The 20261-nt window shown below is 48.0% G+C and overlaps 1 protein-coding gene across 1 annotated transcript in view; it reads right to left on the reverse strand.

Moving 5' to 3' along the window:
* Positions 1-480: 480 nt before the first annotated feature.
* Positions 481-20261, reverse strand: part of BRINP2 (BMP/retinoic acid inducible neural specific 2) — a gene marked incomplete at both ends in the record, with an annotated part of 51817 nt that continues 32036 nt past the window's right edge. Inside the window, 4 exons of the mRNA XM_082834166.1 lie at positions 481-1597; positions 3178-3400; positions 5879-6115; positions 8721-8826. Coding sequence (XP_082690292.1) covers positions 481-1597; positions 3178-3400; positions 5879-6115; positions 8721-8826 — 1683 coding nt within the window. The remainder of the gene's footprint in view (positions 1598-3177; positions 3401-5878; positions 6116-8720; positions 8827-20261) is intronic.

A 20261-nucleotide genomic window follows, 5' to 3' on the forward strand; every position in this document is an offset into this window, starting at 1 on the left:
GTGGGGAATCATGAAACAACGCCATTTAAGAAATCTGGCTAAAAAGAATACAAAAGTGACTCCATGGAGGGGGAGGCGGTGCTCCCACCTCTCCCATTGTTGTTCCCTCTTGCTTTGTTGAATGCTGAGAATCACTTTTAAGAATTTGTGTGTTGCACGGTTGGGCTGGTTCCTTTTCTGAAGCCCTCCCTGGCTCCCTCTCCTTCAACTGCAGTCATGAGAAAGCACCGGCTTCACAGATACAAGGCTGCTGAGTGCTCGCCTCCCCTTGTGAGTGTGCGCGCGTGTGCACACGCGTGGTGTGTGCATGTGTGCAGCGGCTGTTTCCTTCTCTCCTGCCTGCTTCAGTTCAAGCCCTGAGGCCCATCTGCTGGGTGCAGTCTTAAGGGAACACCCCGTTGGCACTAAGGTGAGGGCTTAGATCTTTGCAGCCCGGATTCATGGATCCCCTCCCTGCCCGGCACTGGAGTGGGTCCCCCATTAGCTACAGAGTTTGCCTGTCTCATACTCCACAGGGTTTGGCAGCTTGGAGTTGAAAGCCCTCAGAGACGACTGGATCCTGCCCACCTCATTGTTGGCCAGTTTGAGCCGATGCCGGAGCAAGCAGGAGAAAAGGTCAAGCCGCACCTTGCCAGGTGGGGAAAGCTGGTTGACCCGGTCCCTAAGCTCGATGAGCTGCAAGAGGGCAGAGTCCTGGGAACCTTGAGTATACGGGTAGTCTAACTGGAGAATTAAGTCCCGGATGGCATCCGGGTCAAAGGGCAGGCTGTAGCCAAAGACCTGCAACGTGTTGATTTTCATGTAGCCCAAGTTCTTGGAGGGATCGGTCATCTCCAGAGGCTCGTAGTAGATCGTCTCATTGGAGCTGTCGTCCAGGGACTTGATTCGGCTCCGTAGGTAAACATGGACTGTCTCAAAGAAGGTCTTCCACCTGTTGCCCAAGGTAATAGTCCAGTTTTGGCACTGGGCAGCAGCATCCACATTAGTCCTTTCCCAGTCTGGGAAACTGCCCTCGTTCACGGGCATGAACCAGCTCTCAGAGTGGCTGCCCCCAAAGGGGTTGACGTAGATGGCCATGACAGGCTCCAGGGTGCTGTTCCTGGTGAGGCAGATCTGCAGGGACAGGGCCAGCATCACGTGCACCAGCCCGGGCTTGTACTTGTTGCTCTTCAGGGTGAGCAGCATGCGTTTCCTCCAGGAAGGGTCGAACCAGCTGCCCAGGCGCATGTCATTGCTGATGAAGATGGAATGCACCTCGATGCGGCTGTCCCACTTCTGCAGCAGGTACTTCAGCTCCAGGTCCTGCAGGTCTGTCTCCAGCCCCAGAAAGCTCTCCAGCGACTCGGCCACCTCGGGGCGGCACAAGCCCTGGGCGAGCACGTAGCCTGGGTTGCAGCTCCCACAGCGTGTGCTGTTGTCTGGGGCACAGTGGGCACAGGCGGGCCCTTCGCCCAAGGCACAAGGGATGGGGCCCTGGCAGGAGGACTGGTCGTAGGGGCAGGTGCAGCTGTGGCTCTGTTCCAGGAAGGTGCCAGGGAAGGTGCTCTCTCCACAGTAGAGGAGGGACTGGATACGGTTCCACCAGTAGGACAAAGACCTTTGGGAGGGGGGATAAAAATGAAGCACGAGTCATAGGAAGCCACACACTGCTGCTTCCCTGAGGGTGGCAGGAGATTTGACTAATAGGTGACAAGGAAGATACAAGCCCCAGGTTCTCTGAATGACAGAAACCCTACTTTACCACTTTGGGATAACCAAACAAGTTCCTTCCTCCCTCCAAGGTACCACCTCATTCCCTTATTCAAAAGCCTACAGAAGATCTGCAGCGCCTTTCGTATCCAATCTAGTTTTCAGCCTCTTAAATAAGATCTTCCAACAACTGGCTCTCCAAACTTTCCAGTGTCATGCCAACCTCTTTCCCCCTTCACAGTCTCTGTCCTTTCTAGAAACCTCCCACCAAGGACAGGACTTTTCTATGGCTGGCGCCCTCTTAAGGTTTAGACTTCAGCTCTTAGGATACCTCCTCAAAGAGGTCTTCGGCTACTCCCCTGTCCAAAGCACCGCCCAGTCCCTCTCTGTCACATCACCCCGCTTTGATGTGATTCACAGCAATGTTCATTACCAAAGTGGATTGTGTTTATTTATTGTTGACCTGTTCAGAGATGGCTTCCCTGCATATGCCGTGAAAGCAGGGACCCTGCATTATTCCCCAACATATTCTCAGAAACTAGGATTGTTCCTGGTGCCTGGTAAGCATTTCCTAACTATGTGTTGGAAAAAAAAAAAAAAAAAAAGAACCTTTCTCAAATGCCCTTGCCGGTCTGTCCTCTCACTCATATGTCCCTCGTTACCTGTGCCTCAGTTAGAAGTGCACCGCTGGGTTGCTGTGAGGGCAGCGCCCCCTCCTGGAATGCTCTGGCTCACACGTACCAGCCCACTTCCATTTCCTCCCACACAATCTGGCCAAGAGGTCCTTCTCCTGGGTGGCTTTTCTCTCTGACCTTTACTATTATTAGACCATGCCCTTGATTTACGGTCCACGAACATGCTTTTAAGCGGCTGCCACATAATAATTTTATAATTTTGATGTTCCTGTATATTTATTGTATCTTCTCAATTAACAAATATCCCTCACTGCTTAATATTAGGACATGCGAGGTGGACTTAATAAAGGCTTGTTGGATGCACGTGTGAGTGAGCGGATGGATGCATGAGGGCCTGTGACAATCCAGCCCCACTCTGTTCCCGAGGGCACAGGCCCTCAGCTCGCTTCCCTCCTATGACTCAGAGCAGAGTCACTTGTTGGAAACAATCTATTGTGTGTGTTTCTCATCATACGCAATTGGTCTGAAAGCTTTAACTCCACCCTTTTCTTTCCTAAAAGACGTACTAAAATAGAAATGAGTAAGTGAGAATTAGAGTATTATTAGAATAACATTCGAATCGACTATAATTTATATAAAAGTAAAATTAGCCTCTCTGTTTTTTTCTCTCTCTCCCACTTCAGATGCAACTCATAACTGAGAGTGACACGCAAGTATGTCAAGATAATAGGAGACTCTAACAGGCCGCGTGTGCGTCAGCATTCCCAGCTCTGCTGTGTTGGACAGGGGCCCTCCCCGGCCTCAGTGGCTGTCATGGGTGACGTGCTCTGGCTCGGGCATCTGGGGTGCTCACCTCTCCTTGGGCAGGCGGAAGCGGGGCTGCCGGTGACAGCGCTTGCAGAGGTTGAAGAGCCGGCGGACGATCCGATGGGTCTTCTTGAACAGCACTTTCAAGCTGACTCCCAGCTGCTGGTAGCGGTGCTGGAGGCTGGTGTCCATGGCCCAGAACTGGGAGATGGCTGTGGAGTTCAGGAACCTGTCGTCTGGCAGCCGCTTCAGCAGGGCCTGGAATTCCTCTGTGGGTAAGAACACGAGAGCTGAGCTGAGGGGCACCTGAATGGGTGCCCATCAGGAGGACCTCCCCCCTCCCCCCAGACCCAGCCCGCCCTTCAGTCACTGTATGAGGAAGGAGGCTTCACATCCACCCTCCCGGGCCCTTTTCTTTCTTTCTTTTCAAACAGCCTTATTCAGAGATGATTGACATACCTTAAGATACGGATTCTTTCCCAACCTTCCTGTTTCTAATATGCTTCTGAATTTCAAAACACATCTCTGTCACCACCCACAGGGCCAATGACCTTGGGATGCATCTCTCTTGCCCTTTATACCGCCTTATAATTCATGCACAATCTTCTTCAATCACACCACCACACCCTTAGGGAAGGTGTGAGGCACTCATGAAGGTGAGGGCGGACAAGACTGGCAAATGCAGACACAGAAGAGGGAGCACCCAGCTCAGAAGTCTTCTTAGAAGCCTTTCAGTCCCTGAGACCAGCCTCTTCCCTCCATGTCCTTCTCTCTGACTCTAGGACACCTTTCCTCTCTTTTGAGATTTACCTCTTGGCCAGACACCCATTCTTTCTTGAAACTAACCCGGAAGCAATGTGCTTTCTGGTTCTTAGCTCCTACTGCAAGTCTGAGTCCTCCTCAGAGCTTCCTGGGCACAATGTGTTTTCTGAATTCACGCTCAGATCTCTGTCTATGCACCTGCTTTTACTTGGAGCCTGCAGCCATCACGTCTCCTGATGGGGGTCTGGACAGTCCTCCTTCACTCACTGGCAGTAATCCCTAGTGCTGAAAGCCCAAAGTCCTTTCCCACACACTCTAGCGTTACCTAACGCATCCCACCACCATTGGTCCAATGCAGCTGGGGGGCCGGAATATGATACTCTCCTTAGCAACTGAATGCCTTGTTTAAGACCTGAGATGGCAATGCCTGGGGCCTCAGTTCATTCCGATTTCTCAAGTCCCTGGTTCTTCAGCCCCCACCCAGATGACTGGAAAAATCACACCTAGTAATGACATTAACAACTAGTAGTGCGCGCATAGTTCTTTTTATGAAACACTTAGGTATACAAAACAGCACAGAGAATAACAAGATAAACTCCCATGTGCCCACCACCTAGAGTTTGCCATTTTGCCATATTGAATTCAGATTTTTTTTTAAAAGAAATATGGCAAAGCAAATATACTTGAAGGCCCTAAACTTCCCCCTCCATCTTTATCTAGATGTAACTACTCTCTTGAATGTTTTCTTTATTACTATCATATATTTTTTAACGTTTTCTAAAAATCTATTTATCCATAAAAATATTAAGTATTGGCTAGTATGTTTTAAACATCAAATAACTAGTACTAAATATGTATTATATTTAATATGTTATTACAGTATTACATATAAATGTTATTTAAATACAATTATGTATATATAATACATAACCTTTTTCATTTGCTTTGTTTTATCCAGTATTGTTGTTTTGAGATATATCCATATAACTATTATTCATTTAATACTGAAATGTATGAGTGTATCACGCAGAGTTCTTTATACTTTATCTACATTGCCCCATATGGGCCATCCATCCACCTATTATTATCATTTTCCCTCATTTACAGATGAAGAAATGGAGGCACTGAGGAGCTTCAGGGCTAAAGCAAAGTTAGACAAAGGATCAGTAATAGCGTGTGTTAGGTCTGTCCAAGATGTTATAACAAAATACCACAGACTGGGTGGCGTATAAACAACAGAAATGTATTTTCAGAGGCCGGAAGTCCAGGATCAGGAGGCTGCTGGCAGGTTCTGCCAGAAGGCCCTCTTCTGGGTTGCAGATGGCAAAATTCTTGCTGGGTCCTCTCATGTTGGAAGAGGTAAGGGATCTCTCTGGGGCCTCTTTTATGTGAGCACTGATCCCGTGCATGAGGGCTCGGCCCTTAGGACCTAATCAAATCCCAAAGTCCCCACCTCCTAATACCATCACCTTGGGCATCAGATTTTCCACGTATGAATTTGAGGGGATACAAACATTCAAGCCATAACACGGAATAAGAACTCAAAACCAAGCCCTCTGAATCTCAGTCTCAAGGTGACATTGGTATCAGTTATACCTGCAATAAGCAATCACCAGCATGTACTCGGTGCCTCCTAGAAACATGCCGTGTGCCTCATTCATTCAACAAATATTCACTGTGCACCTCATGTGCAGGCACTGCGGAATCTGTGGCAAACAAGACAGACAAGGCCTGTGGCCTCAATTATATTTACCTTAGCTTATTAAGTCCTTGAAACGCATCACTTTGGTAGGTATTAGGTCTGTTTGCATATACAAAAAAAGAAAATGAGTTCAGACTTGGGGTGGTCATATAACCTGCTGGAGGTCACCCAGCCAGTTAAGTGGCTGAGCCAGGAGCCAAGCTGAGCGCCCCGGGTTCTTATCCCGTACCTCTCAGCCACCTCCCATTGACAGGGAGGAAATCTGGGCTGACTGACTGCTCACCTGACTCCTCAAACTGCTGGTTGTGAGTCGCCCAGGAGTCCTGGATCTGCAGCAGGCTGTCCTCCATGGCCTGGATGTCAGCGTCAGGACAGTTGCATTCTGGGAAGGTGGGGCTGCACTTGCACCAACAGTCATTCTCCTTGCAGATGAGCTCGCCCTCAGAGCTGCACGTGATGTAGCTGAGCGCAGCGGTCACGAAGCGCTCCCGCAGGTACTCGGGCAGCAGCACCTGCAGGCCTAAGGAAGGGACGAGTCGGGGAACTGCCGGGCAGGGCCAGGGAGTACTCGGTTTCCCACACCCAAGGCTGCAGGATCCCCAGCTGGGGTTCTGCTGACTTGTGCATGCTGGGCCCAAGAATGGCCACCCCAGGCCCCGATCCTGCTGAGCTGGTTGGGACACAGGGTTATTGCTGTCCCAGTGACAGATGGGGCACGTCAAAGCTCAAGGCTTAGTCAAACCCCTCACATCAGCCAAATTGAGAGCGTGCATATCATATGAACGGGCTTATTGGCTACGTGTCAGCATTTCTAGGATGGAAATGGGAAGATGTTTCAGGTAAACGAAGAGCTTATAGCCCTCGTGGGGGAAGAATCAAGGCTTGATGGGCTTTTTTTGCTCTGCCTCCAATTGCCATCCTGTTTCTAGCTTCTCTGAGGTGAGAGGCAGGCCTCCTAGGATACTTCTGAATGCTGACCCTCCTGGGCCTCCCACCTTAGCCCCGATGACCAAGGAGGCTGTCCTGCTTAGGAGGTAGGGACAAGGTGGTGTGGGTACACGGTGGCCAGGCTCTACAGCAAGCACTTTCCATATACAACTACAAGCAACACTGTGGTCATACTGAGGCTCTTGTAATGAGGAAATCCCAGTCCAGGAAAACTACAAGCAACACTGTGGTCATACTGAGGCTCTTGTAATGAGGTTCTTGTAATAAGGAAATGGTGACCTGCCCAAGTCACAGTGCCGGGAAAGTCAGCTTGGTGTCAGACCCTGTCCTTGTCCCATTGGGTCATACTGCATAACTGGGACTGGCTGCCTATCTCAGGGTTTAACCCTTAACGCGATGTGAAAGCAAGATGGCGACGGATGCCCCAAGTTCAGTTGAGCCTGGATAGATATGAATGTCTCTCAGCTCTCTTTTCTAATTAGCTGCCTCTGGTCTTGAATATAACCCACTAAATTGCTCCAAGCTTCAGTTTTCCTACCCATCTGTGGTGGATATTGGTTCACCAGCAGCAGAATAGACTCCTAGTTGGCTTCAAGCCACACAGGGCGGCTGTTGGAAGCATATCCAGAGGTGAATGAAGGACGGGCATGCCTTTGGTTGCAGCCCAGCCCGGTCGAGGTCAGACCTGCAGGAGGCTCTCCCAGCAGGGACACTGGGAGAAACTGTGCCAGGAGAGGGAGGGACGCGAGGACTTCTGGACGGGATGAGCTCCCCTTTCATCAGATATCTGCCAGCTCTTTCTTGTCACACCCTTGACCTTGTCCTTGGCAGGAAATCAGAGAGCCCAAAGTATGTAACCCAGTCTCGGCAGACCTCAGAATATAACTTAGAATTGCAGCCGTGGTAGATGTTTGTTGTTCTTGTTTGTGATCTACCTCCTGTTCTGAACTGCTGCTAAACCTTCCTTTCTTGACGATGTGCCCACAGTGGCACTTGAGCAGCCCTCCCCATGCACGCTGTCCACGTACGCTTGCTTTCAACACTCAGCCCTCTCCAAGTCCTTTCCTTTCACCTCCCCCGTTAGCTCCCTCCTCCTCCTAACATTTCCTATTGCTACAAAATAAGTGCCCCGAGCAATGTCTGCATGAGTGATGGGCTATAAAATTAAATAGCATAAACTATTCCAAATGAACCACCAGACACTCTGAACTTCAGCCCATCCAGGGACCTAAGAGAAGAGGGATGCTAATTGCATTGGGCGGCTTTAAATACAGGAGTCTTTTCCTCCTTTTTGTATGCTTCTTGATGCCTAAAGCATTGAGGGGTTACGTCTGGCTCAGGTTGCCTGGAATTTGTAATCACAGATCCTGGGTGATGGCTATCGATTTTATAATACCAAGACAATAATATCCTAAACAGAGTCCAACTCAGGCCTTAAGAAGAATGAACTTTTCCCATTGCCAAACAGCTCTGTCTGAATCAGTTTGCATGGCTCTGCCCCCAGGATGCTTGGGGGACAGACAGCAGGAGCTGAGTGCCTCCCCTTATCTCCCAGCTCCGGACCTAGGGTCGTTCCCCTTCCTTTTGCTTTTCTGTTTCTGCCTGTTCTGTCCCCAGTTAAGGCTCCTATTCTTCTCAAACTCTTCTCCTGGCTTTGATCTCCCATTGAAGACTGCAGACTAGTAACAGAAAGCAGGGAACACTCTCAGGGTAACCAATGGTCCCACAGTTTGTGTGGCTCTTAGTCAAGCTAGAGACGGTACCCCATAACCACTCTGCAAAGGCCAGCTACTCCCCAATGTGTACTTAGGATAAAGCAGAGGGTTCTTTGGACAACAAAGGAGATCGCCGACGAGATCAAGGTGTATGATGATGGATGTGCTGTTGCTGTAGGATAGTGACAGAGGTCCTGGGAAGGATGGGAGGTGGGAGGATTTGGGTGCCCAGTGGTTTGAGCAATGGTCGAGGTGTAAAGTGAACCACGTCAGAAGTTTTCTCAAAAGAGTGATGGAAAGTTGTGAAGTACAAGTTCCAGAACTAGTGGTAGTTCTTGTCTTCAGAAGGGTTTAGCCAAATGGGGCAGGCAGGACTTTTTCCTTCTGGTGATCTAAGTTGTTGTTGTTGTTGTTGTTTTTTACCGTGTATGGAAATTGTAAACACGTCACAGGGCACCTTACCGAGTAACTGCACTTTGTTCTCCGGACTCTGTACCAGGACAGAGCTGACTGAGTCCAGGTTGTCGTAGTTGCTGCAGCCCAGGGGACCGGTCCTGGTCTCCGTGACCTAGAGAAGGAAAGGCAGGGGGTGGGTTTATATAACAAGCTGAGACCTTCCCTTTGCACTTCCCTTTTCCGGTCAGCCAATCTCAGGCTCTATGTCCTGTCCTGGACCAGCCCAAGGAAAGGCATGTATCTCCCTACCCCAGGAGCATAAAGCCACTTTTTCCCTTGTTCTAAGACAGGGAGTATCAGTGGTATAGGGCTGGCGGCAGGAGTTGTACATAATTGGAAGCCTTTCAGAGGGAGCCAGAGGGAATTTGAGTCTGGGAAGAGGAAACTCAACGTAGGCAGTGGAAGCTGGAACCTTTGTGTTGGAGTTCCCCCTTCTCCTCCCCCAGAGGAAGAAAGGAGGGCAGATGAGGATGCTGTCAGCCCGCTGGCAAGCCCAGCTGCATCCACTTGATGTGATGCTCACAGGCTTTAGGGATCCCGAAGATGAAAAGCACTAGAGAAATATGAGTATTATTATTAATATTAAACATTTAAATCCCACCTCGGCACTGAGACGTCCTTAGAGAAAATCAGCCATGGGCTTACTGCATATTTTAATAAGCATATTAAATATACATAAACTCTTATAGCTATGTAATATTCCAAAACACCACAGTCATTTTAAAATATTATAAAGTTGGCCTATCGGTTTTCCCCTGATGTTTAAAGTCTAAGATGAAAAATGGGGAGCTTTAAATGCACTGAAATAATTATGTAATAAGAATGATGGGGACCCGAGGCCCTTTCTTCTCAGGATCTCCAGAGGCTTTGCCAAAAATCAATCAACCAATCAACGAGTATTTGTTGGGCAGCCACTGTTCAATTCCCTACCATTTAGCAAACCTTCATAGAGTGCCTTTCTCGGAGTTCTTCAAGGAAATGGGCCCTGAGACCTCTGACCTTCTCTCCTAGCTCCGGGCACCTCGGCTCCACAACAAGCATACAACTTGCAGTTTTCCATCCTTTTCTGCGAGTATTTAGTTAAAGCCTGGGTCCTCCACACACTAAAGGCTCTACAGAGGTAAGCTCATAGTTATTTTGCTCACGAGGTTGTCAACAGGGTGCCTGGCACATAGCAGGTACTCAATAAATTAGAGAATGTATGAGTAATCTGTTCCAGGCTTCGGGGGGTGGAGAGGTGTGCACAAAGGTGTACAAGTTATGTAGTGTGTCCTCCAGGAGGTTACACCCTGTGGGGGAGGCAGGTACATATCCAACTGACTGATACACATCCACATCGAGCAGGTGCGAAGTGCCACGAGGAGCCCTGAGGAAACCACAGCTCTAAACAAGGGAAGGAGTTGCAGAGGGGACACCAACTGAGTTGGTCTTTAAAGATGAGTAGAAAATGGACAAGAAGAGAAGGGAGGGAAAGTACTCTGAGAAAAAGAAGGGGCAGCATCCCTGGTGGTCCAGTGGTTAGGACTCTGGGTTTTCACTGCTGAGAGGCCGGGTTCAATCCCTGGTTGGGGAAAACTAAAACCAGGGATTGAATGGCACGGCCAAAAAAAAAAAAAAAAAAGAAGGGGCAGCATGATCTACAACCCATGGGCTGGAAAGTGTGTAGTGTAACTGTCTGCCGTCCTACTAGTTACCGTGGTGAATACCAAAGTGTAAGTGACATGTTTAAAGAGAATTTCGTATACTTGGTCTTAAAAAATACACATGGAAGAGAGTAATTAAGTGAGAGATGGTATGACGCAGACTAATACAGTAAAGAGAGAGACGGGAGAGAACCTTGCAGCTTAAAGCAGTCTGAGAAGGCTTCATGGAGAAGGTGACCCATAAATTGGTCTTGAAGGATGAGGAGGGGTGCGAGGGAAGGGGGGATTGGGGAGAAAAAGAGGTAACTGCAGACCAAGACCAAGGGGAAGCAAATAGACACAGTGCATGAGAGGCAGCAAGACCCGGCATGGATCGGGGACGGGATCAAGGCCATGACAGAGGCAGGAAACCTCTGCACAGTTTCCAAGTTCATCCTCCAAGATCATGCCATTTAACCTTCCCACTAACTCGGAGACAAATCCCACTCCTATCATCACTCTTCAAAGAAGGAAACCAAGGTTCTGGGAGTTACAGTACCCGAGACCACAGAGCTGCTGAGTAGCTGAAACAGGGTTTTGACTTTTTTAGTCCTCAGACTCCAGTTCAAAGCCCCGGGCCTCCTGTGAGGGCACGTCAAAGGGCTGCAGAAAATTAAAATGAGGTAAACCCATTTAGATAATATCACCCTAAAAAACAAGTGTAAACAGACCAGTTCATCCAAAGTAGTTTAGTGATCTGCCCTCTGTTCAGAATGTGAACATGGGCTAAGACAAATTGTATACACTTTAGATATTATCATCCCACATTACAGATAAGGAAACCAAGGCCAGATAGGTTAAATGATTTCTTCAAGGTCACACAGCTAGTCACCTGCAGGGCTACGATTCATTTGACTCATTCATTTATTCTTTCACTAATTTATTCATCTATTACATACTCAAAGAGAATCCAAAACTCACAGTAAGACAGCCACTACCATAAGGAGTTTACAGACAAGGAAACATGTTTCTATAATCCTGGTGCTCCACGTGAGCCTACCTCCCTCCACAGGTGGGCACTTGGTGCTGAATAATGTCTCTGTATTGAGTGAGTTGGTGAGTGGCTAGTTGTCAAACTGCAGTGGGAAGGCAGAGTCAGGCTTATGTCAAGGTAAAATCTTCTTTATCCACACAGTGCAAAAATTCCTATAAGGAGAGCTATGGCCAAGGACTAGCCCAGCTATTCTGGGGAACCCTGTCTCTCTTGGAATGGGATGGGCTGAAGGGCAGAGTGGGATGCTGAGTGTGGTATTTGGGAGATTTGCCTGTCCCCACCTCCAGGTAAGCTGGCCACCATACTGTCCTGAGTTCTGCCCTGGCTTTTCTATCCACCCACTCCTGAGTTGAACACTCACCAGCAACAGGTGAGAAAGCTACACACCTTACGCAGAAGTAGGACGACCCCCAAGGGGGCAAATATAGCACAGCCACTTTCCTCCCCTTTATCCTACCACTATGCCTACCTATCTACCACCAACCCATCTGCTTCCCAACCCCCGCCCCCGCCACCACAATCTTGTTCAATATTCTGGGGCCGGCTCTGATGCGATTTTCTGACCTTTACTTTGCTATTTCCAAAGGTCAGTTCTACAAGAGGATAATCAATTAGGTAAGTCATTGAAAGGGTGTGAGTAGCTCCACTTTGTTAATTGTGGCACAAGGACAGGAATGAAGAAGAGACAAAGACCATGATCATTTCCTGTTAGAGGAAATGACTCAAGCCAGATCTCCACGAGTGAGGAAGGCTCACTCAGGTTTTACTAGATCCCAAAGTCATTGCTCTTTCCCCTGCTACTCTGCTCTGAGCCACCTCTGTCTTCCCTAGAGAAGCAAGGAGGTGGGAAGGAGAAGGGGAGCTGGAGAGGGTCCTCTTGCAGACATTGCCTGAGCACTGACTTGATAAGCAGGAGGAGCTGAGGACCCCTGCCCCCGAGTGATGAAAGCCCCAGAGTCCCTGGCAGGTTGGAGCGGAGAACCCCGTGCCTCTTCCTGTAGAAGAGGCAGACAGCTTTGGTGGATTCTAAAGAGGGCCCCCAGAGGTAATGGAAAGTGCAGCTCACTCAGGCGCAAGCATTCAAAGAGCGCCTCAGATAAGCTTTCAGGAGAAAATAATTGTGTGCTAATTGGCCTGTTGATAGAGACAGTCCTGCCTTCAGAAAGCCCTGATGGATCTCAGGTTCATGAGCACATCCAATTTTCCATAAATGCCAGATTGTGCAAACCCTCGTTCCAGTGAGCCTGTTCGCCTCCCCCTGCCCTTAACTCCCTGGCTGCTCTTGTCCTACCTAGGGGGGCACCTGCGAAGCTAAGCTCGAGTGAAATGGGCTTCTAATTGTGAGCGATAGGGCCGGCCAGGAGAGCACGGCTGACAGTGTGTGTGATTCAAAGAGCTGCAAATTGAATCCCAGGCTGCTACAGGGAGAAATTTGGACAAGTCACTTTAAGAATGCTTGTGAGAACCACTCCCTCTTGCCATCCTGCAATCCACGTGAACTTTTATGTGGGCTCTTTTCGGGCAGCTCATGAGCATCTCAAACCCTCCTCACTAAGTCCCTCCTCAGCCTTCAATGAATCAGAGGGTGAGCTACAACTAGGAAATAGGCCCCTCCCTTCCTTCAGGGCTCCGATCCCTTCCTGGGAATTATGGACAGGATGAATATGTATTCAGCCCTTTACAGTTTTCAAAGTGTTTTCATGTGAACTATATCATTTGGTGTCACCCCCCATCCTACGGTAGAGTGAGGGGTGATATTTACAACACGTTATTCACAGTATGTATCAGCAGGTAGGACGTCACTCATCAGGAGAGGTGTCAGCCGTAGTGCCAAAGCAGGGCTCTGAGGGTCTCCAGAGTTACATTAGTCCTTTGGTTACTATTAGGGGAGATCCCGGGGTTCCAGGGGAGAGATAAAGGTGGTTAGGCTGGCACACAGCAGATTGGGTGAAGATGATTTACCAGCCTGTATGGAAGTGTTTTAATATTTTAATAACTGATGTGGTCATATCAGCTGAATATAAGCCCTGGGTACAGGTGAGTAAAACAGTTGGTAAGTCCATGTCATGGAGTTCAATAACTAACTTCCCAAGACCATAGGAATAGTAAGTATCAAGGCTGAAACCCAATCCCCGGTCTTCTCACTTGAGTAAGTTCGTCTCCCACTAAACCAGGTAACCTGCCTTCCGCTATCAGTCAGGCATTTTATTGAGTGTCTCACCGCACACCCGACACTGTGAAGGGACCTGGAACTGTATGCATGTGAAAAGAGTCCCCACTGATCTAAGCCCTGCTGTTGTGTGTGGGCAGGTGGAGATGGGCATGTAAACAGCTGCAGTCTACTGTGACAAATCCTGCAACAGAGGTATGTACTGACCAGGGTAAACCTTGCAACAGAGGGGGATGTTCAGTGGGGTCTCGGGCATGTGTTGGATAAACAAAAGGGGGCAGGGTGCCTCTTTCTCCACATTAGTGAAAAGAAGTTGCTAACAAAGGGTAGAAAGTAAGAGCACCTTTGCTTAGAGAAACAAGCAACAGGAAGATACGCTCGAGGGTCTTTCCTTCACCAAGGCTGAGCAAATGGGCAGAGCCCCTCCCCTCCACCTCACCTCCATCCAGAGCAATGACCACACTGGAAACCAGCTCAAGCCCTGAGAAGGCATGTTCAGGAGAGGGAAGTAGGTGGCAGGGGCTGCAGTACCAGCAGAGGAGTGTGAGTTCACAAGGGTGTGCTGCAGGGGACCTTGCTGTCTGGATCTGCAAACGCTGTGTGTTAAGGCAAAGAGATGGCCTCCTGTGGAACACCATTACTATCAGGACAAAACGGTCAGGTCAACCCTATCGAGGGAGCAGCACTGTGGCACAGGATGCCAACACCTCCCTTTGCTCCTTAGTCTAGGGGTGCGTCCTTGGACAGGTCACTAAACTATGTGGAGATGAGCAGAGGGGGGAGAAGACACTAAATGCCTTGTTTTTTTCATGGTTCTCTGAATTGCAACCCATGGGGAGAACCCACGGTGTTCCCAAACAGAAACAGCTACAGGTCAAGCAGCTCAGCGGAAGCTGAATAATCCTCTCTCATTCCACGTGGGACCGAGGAGTTCCGAGACGAGGCTTCCGAGGATGGTGGCCCTTCTCTGGAGGAGACGGGCAGTGGCTCTAGTTCTAGAACGTGCATCTACAGGCACTATAACAGACGTGGATTCGAGCGCCTGCCCACCTCTCACGCTGTCACCCACAGTCCTTGCTAAAGAAGTGAATCCAGTGAGCCATGGTTGAGATTACGTAAGCCCCGCTCTTTGTGTTGGCCTGAGATGAATCCTGAACCAGACTCTTTGGGGAATTTAGAACTGTGATACTGAGAGAAAAAAGAAATTTAAGAGTTGATTACGGACGCTTACAAAATTCGGAATAAATAATTATCAAGCACCTACCATGCACCAGGAACTGAGGATACTACAATGAACAAGAGGAGAGCACTGGCTGAGAGACAAAACAGATTGCGTCCAGCCAGGGCCAGAGTCAGCTTCAGAGCAAGGCAAAGCTAAAGGTGGGCTGAGGCCACCGGTGCACAGAAAGTCTAGAACAAACAGAGGAAAGAACAGGAGATGCAGGAAAATGAAGCAGAGATGAAAAAGTAGAGGCGTGTTCCAACAAGAAACAGAGCAGCCTGGGAGTGTTACTGTTCTGTCTACTGTTCTGGATTGGATCCAGTGTCTTGTTCTTAGAGACCTATGGTATCCTTCACCAGAGTTCTCTTAACAAATCATCTTGATACTGCGTCCACCTTGTTTCTTTCAACTTAACATGCTTATAGGCACTTGCACACACACTGAGAAGAGCCCAGCCCATGTGAAAAGTGGGGTCAGTGACTCATTCATTCACTCAGCAAACCTTTACTCATCATCCATAATGTGGCAGGCTCTGTACTCTCACTGGGAACCAGAGATGCCTGAGACCCAGTCCCTCCCATAAGAATCTCATAGTTTCAGAGGCTCTCATGTTAGCTAGCAATCAGTTCAAATGATAATCCGCATGAGGGAGGCATGTGTTTGAAACACTGAAGAGGAACATTTAACTACCTTGGGAGTCAGGAAAGGCTTCACGAAAGAGTTACCTTTTTGAGCCAAGCGAAGAAGGGTTAGGAAAAGCCACTCAGGTGAACAGATGAGGATTGTAAGCAAACAAGACAGCAGGTACCAGGAAGGGAGACTCAAGAGCATGGCATATCTGAACAAAGACTAGGAGGTAGACAGGACTGGCTTACATGGAATAAATGGTAAGTGAAGGGTTGAGGGGGGAAACAAGGGTTGAGAAGAGTGTAAAAGGAGCATTTGGAGCTGAAACTAAAAAGACAACAGGGACAGCAGGTCTTCAACTGCCTTCCCATTTTGTTGAGAAGAGGAATTATCCCTTTTCAAGGTCCACTTGTGCCGTGGCTCATGTCCTCTATACATTTTCTAATTTGACCTTCCCAGAAATCCTTCACGTCAGAAATTATTCTGATTGTTCAACAATTTTAGAAGGAGCAGATGGGGGCTCAGAGAAGTTTGGTAACTTGATCAAAGCCTTGCCATGAGCAGTGGTAGAGCTCAGACTCGCAGGTTCTTTCCAATGCCTCACACTGCCGCCCTGGATGGAAGGCGGTGGTTTGGGCTCTGTCCCATGTAGTCAAAAACCACTGAAGGATTTTAAGCAGGGGAATGATACGATATGACGATGGGCACTCGTGCGAGCAGCATAGATCGTGAATCAGGGAGCAGAGCTGAGAATGCAGATGGGAAGACTAGTTATGTGAGAAAATCAGGTAAGCGTGATGAGGTTCTGAATTATAGGAATGGCCGTGGGCATGACGAGGAGGCAAAGGGTAAGCTGAAGAGAACATGCAAGGGAGTGATTATAGTGATGGACCAAGAGATCTAAGTTGGGCAAAAAGACAATGAGGCCATGGAGGGATGAGAGAAAGTGAGAAGTTGGTCAGGTCAAAGGACAGGAAGGGACATTAATGGGACCATAGAGTTACTGATCCAGGCCTACCTGTCACAACTTTGACACAGTCCGCTAGAGGACTGAAGGGTGAGAGGGCTTCCACCGAGTTCTGTCTTCTTGGTAAAACCCACTCTGTGCTACTACAGTTCTTTTTACATCATTTTAAGCTGCCTAAGATACCAGCCTCCCAAATGAACCCTAGCCTGTCTGAACTTCCATCTTCCTCCTCTCTCAAGCTCTCACTCCAGACACTGGCCATCCCCCAATCTGACCCCTTTTCTTCACTTAACCTCCATCATGCTCTCTGGATCTCATGATCACTCCTCAGCAAGAACATCTATAACCTCAATCTCTTCTCAAGAGTCCGCTTCACCTTTTCATTCTAAGCACAACCTAGCGGCTCTGGAGGATGTGGTTTCCCCTGCCGTCCTCTCTAGCAGTGGCTGTCTGCCTTCCCACACCTCACACTGGCATGAAGTGAGGTGGGTCTTCCACTGTGATATCCTGAACACCGGTCCTCCTTCCTCTCCAAACATGAGGACAATCACCCACGACTCCTCCGTGTTGCCGTCTATTTTTCTTGTCACTCCCCCTCCCTCATTGAGGATTTTCAGTATTTAGCTTGCTCACCACCCTCTTTCTTACCACCACCCGGGTCTGTATCATTCCTGCTGACGTCAGCATCCATATAGGTGATCCTTTAATACCCAGCCTCCCAGTCCCCTGGCCTCCTCACCTCCTTACCTTGTCCCCTATCCAACCCCATCTTAGGCTCCCACGCCCATGGCCGTGCTCCAGAACCTGACCCTCTGTAATAGCAATATAAAGCATTACACACTTGTACCTCCTCTAGTCTCTTCCCTATAACAAGTCATCAAATCTACTGAGACTCCCAATCTTTGGACCTGGCCAACTTTTCACTTTCTATCATCCTATAATGGTCTCAGACCCCTTGATCCACCACTGTAATCACTCCTTTCTATATACTCTCAACTCCCTCACACACACACACACACACACACACACACCCCTTGGTTAAATCCAGCTCTGCATCTCTCCCATGCCTGTCTGAACAAGACGTGCTGAATGTAGCTGATGAAACTCACAACGCCGCTGACAGGCCTCATGTTGTAATTAAGACCACGAGTCTCAAATGAGTCCTTGGTGCCGCCCAACAATCCAGGCCATATATCTAGTCATCTAGTCAGTTGATGACCTTAACGCTCTGAATGACCATTTCATACATTCTTTTCTCAACAATTCCTTCTTTCATTTAGCCATGGACTTTGCTTGTTTCATCAAGGAAACGGGATAAATCAGAAGAGAACATCCGCATCGTCCCATTGCCACATCTGCCATCCCACTGCACGTGTGAGCTGTGTGCTCTGTACAGCCTCCGCCTCCAAAGCATGAAGTGTTCATGGTCCTGTGTGAGACCTGCTGCTCCACTTGTGCCTGGAATAGCAACCTCTCTCACCACCTCGATTGCTTCTGCAATTATCTCCTGTCTCTCTGCACCATCACTTTCCCCCTCTCTACTGAGTCATTTTAATCAACATACCAATATTCTGGAATATCTCCCGTTTTAAAAACAAAAACACAAGCTCCCTTGATCCCCCATCAGTCTCCAGCTATCACCTATTTTTTCTATTAGCCTTTACAGCAAGACCTTTAAAGAACTGTCTCTACTATTCTGATTCCTCACTTTGTTCTCTCTCTTGAACCTTCTCCACTCAGCCTTTTATACCCTTCATGCCACTGAAGCTACTCCTATCTAGGTTACCAGTTACCTCCATGATGCCAAGTTGAAGGTCAGTTCTCAATCTGACTGCTCAACAGTTGCCTGCTCCTTCTTTTGTGAATCACTTTCTTCACATGGCTTTGTGATCCAGCTTTGGTTCTCTTCATACCTTTATGCTCTGTCTCAGCCTCCTTTGTTGAATCCTCCTCGTTTGGCCCATTTCTGAAAATTGACGTGCTTCACAACTCAAAGCCCTGGGGCCACTTGATTAGCTGCATTCAGTCCTCGAGTGATCTCATCTCCTCCTTTCCCAAAGTTTTAAATACCAACTACATATGTGGATATATTTGTAAGCCAAACTTATATCTCCAATCATGACATTTCTCTTTAAATCCTGGTGTTGATAACCAACTGCCTGTCAGATATCTTTAGTTAGACATCTAATAGGAATGTCAAATACGATATGTCTAAAACTGAACTCTTGATTTATTTCTTTCAGATCTGCATCTCCCCCTAGTGTTATCCTCAGTTAATGAAATCACTGTTCATCAGGTTGCTCAGGCCAAAAATCTCACGGTTAATCTTGACTCCTTTCTTCCAATTTCTTAGCTAACACTCAATAGGCTCTACCATCAAAACCTGGACCTGTGAATTTCTCACCACCTGTATAGCACCAGCTTTGTCCAAGCCACCACTGTTTCTCACCTTGACCAGTGCAGTAATGACTGCATTGGTCTCCAGGATCCCTCTTTCTCCTCTCTTCCCTGATCGGTAATACCCTCATGATCCAGGCCCTGCGACCACTGGAGCCTCATCTGCCACCTTACCTCCCTTTTGACTCCTTCCAGCTACACTACCGGTGCTCCTGGATCATACCAAGCACACTCCCCCTTCAGGGCAATTGCCCTCACTCCCTGCTCTGTCTAGAATGCATTCACTCAAGATATACATGTGACTCACTCCCTTGCTTCATTCAGATCTCTGTCTGGTCTTCCCTAAAGTACCATGTCCCCATCACCCTCTATCTCCTTCCCTGACTTCATGTCTTTACACCATTAAGCCCACCTGACACTGTTCATGTATTTAATTATGTCTCCACCACTAGAATTTCAGCTTCGCGAGGGCAGGGACTTCATATGTTTTGTTCACTCTTGGATTCTCAGTATCCAGAACAGTCCCTGACACATACAGGTGTTCAATAAGGTTGGGATTGGCACACTACTATATGTAAAACAAATAATCAACAAGGACCTACTGTAGAGCACAGGGAACTATACTCAGTACTCTGTAATAAACTGTATGGGAGAAGAATCTGAACAGGAATAGATATGTGAATATGCATAACTTTGCTGCACACCTGAAACTAACACAATGTTGTGAATCAACTATACTCCAATATAAAATAAAATTTAAAAATTTAAATACTTATTGAACAAATGAATGAAAGAATGATAAAACTTCCTTGTGAGTCTTGGATGGGATGAAAGCAGGATGTGAGACAAGACTGAACCTCCTCAGCAACCTAACTTTATATTTAGAAGTAGAATATCCAGTGTTCTCAAGTATCTTCACTAGTCTTCCCTCAAACAACATGAACTGTCCTAGAAATCTTCTAGATGTCAGTAGAGAACATGGGATGAAAGTTATAGTTATTCAAGTTACAGTAACTCTTGAGCTTTTTCAACCATACATGAAATCATATCACCCCTCTGCTTGTTTTCTATTGCACTTTCTCACAGCCACGTGATCTGGCTCCAGCCTACCTCTGAATTCCATCTTGGACCAGCGTCTTTCTTGTTCATCTCACTGCAGTCACAGCAGTCTTCTCTGTGTTTCACCAAGGCACCACGCTGGTTCCTGCCTCAGGGCCTTAGCACTTACTGTTCCCCCTGCCTGAACACCCTTCCCTCGGATCTACACACAGCTGACTTCTAAGGATTCAGATCTCAGCCTCGAAGTCTAAACCCAAAGTGCCCTCCCTCGACCAATCTGGCTAATACTCACTGTTCCCCCCCCCTCTCTTACCTCAGGAAATCTGTACCTACGACTCGGTCTTTTCCTTATATCATTATCTGGAATTACTGGGCTGATGTTTTACTTGTGTATTATCTTCATCCCCCACCAGAATGTAACCTCTGGAG

This window comes from Leucopleurus acutus (assembly GCF_964270905.1).
Source record: "Leucopleurus acutus genome assembly, chromosome: 2".
Lineage (NCBI taxonomy): Eukaryota > Metazoa > Chordata > Mammalia > Artiodactyla > Delphinidae > Leucopleurus > Leucopleurus acutus.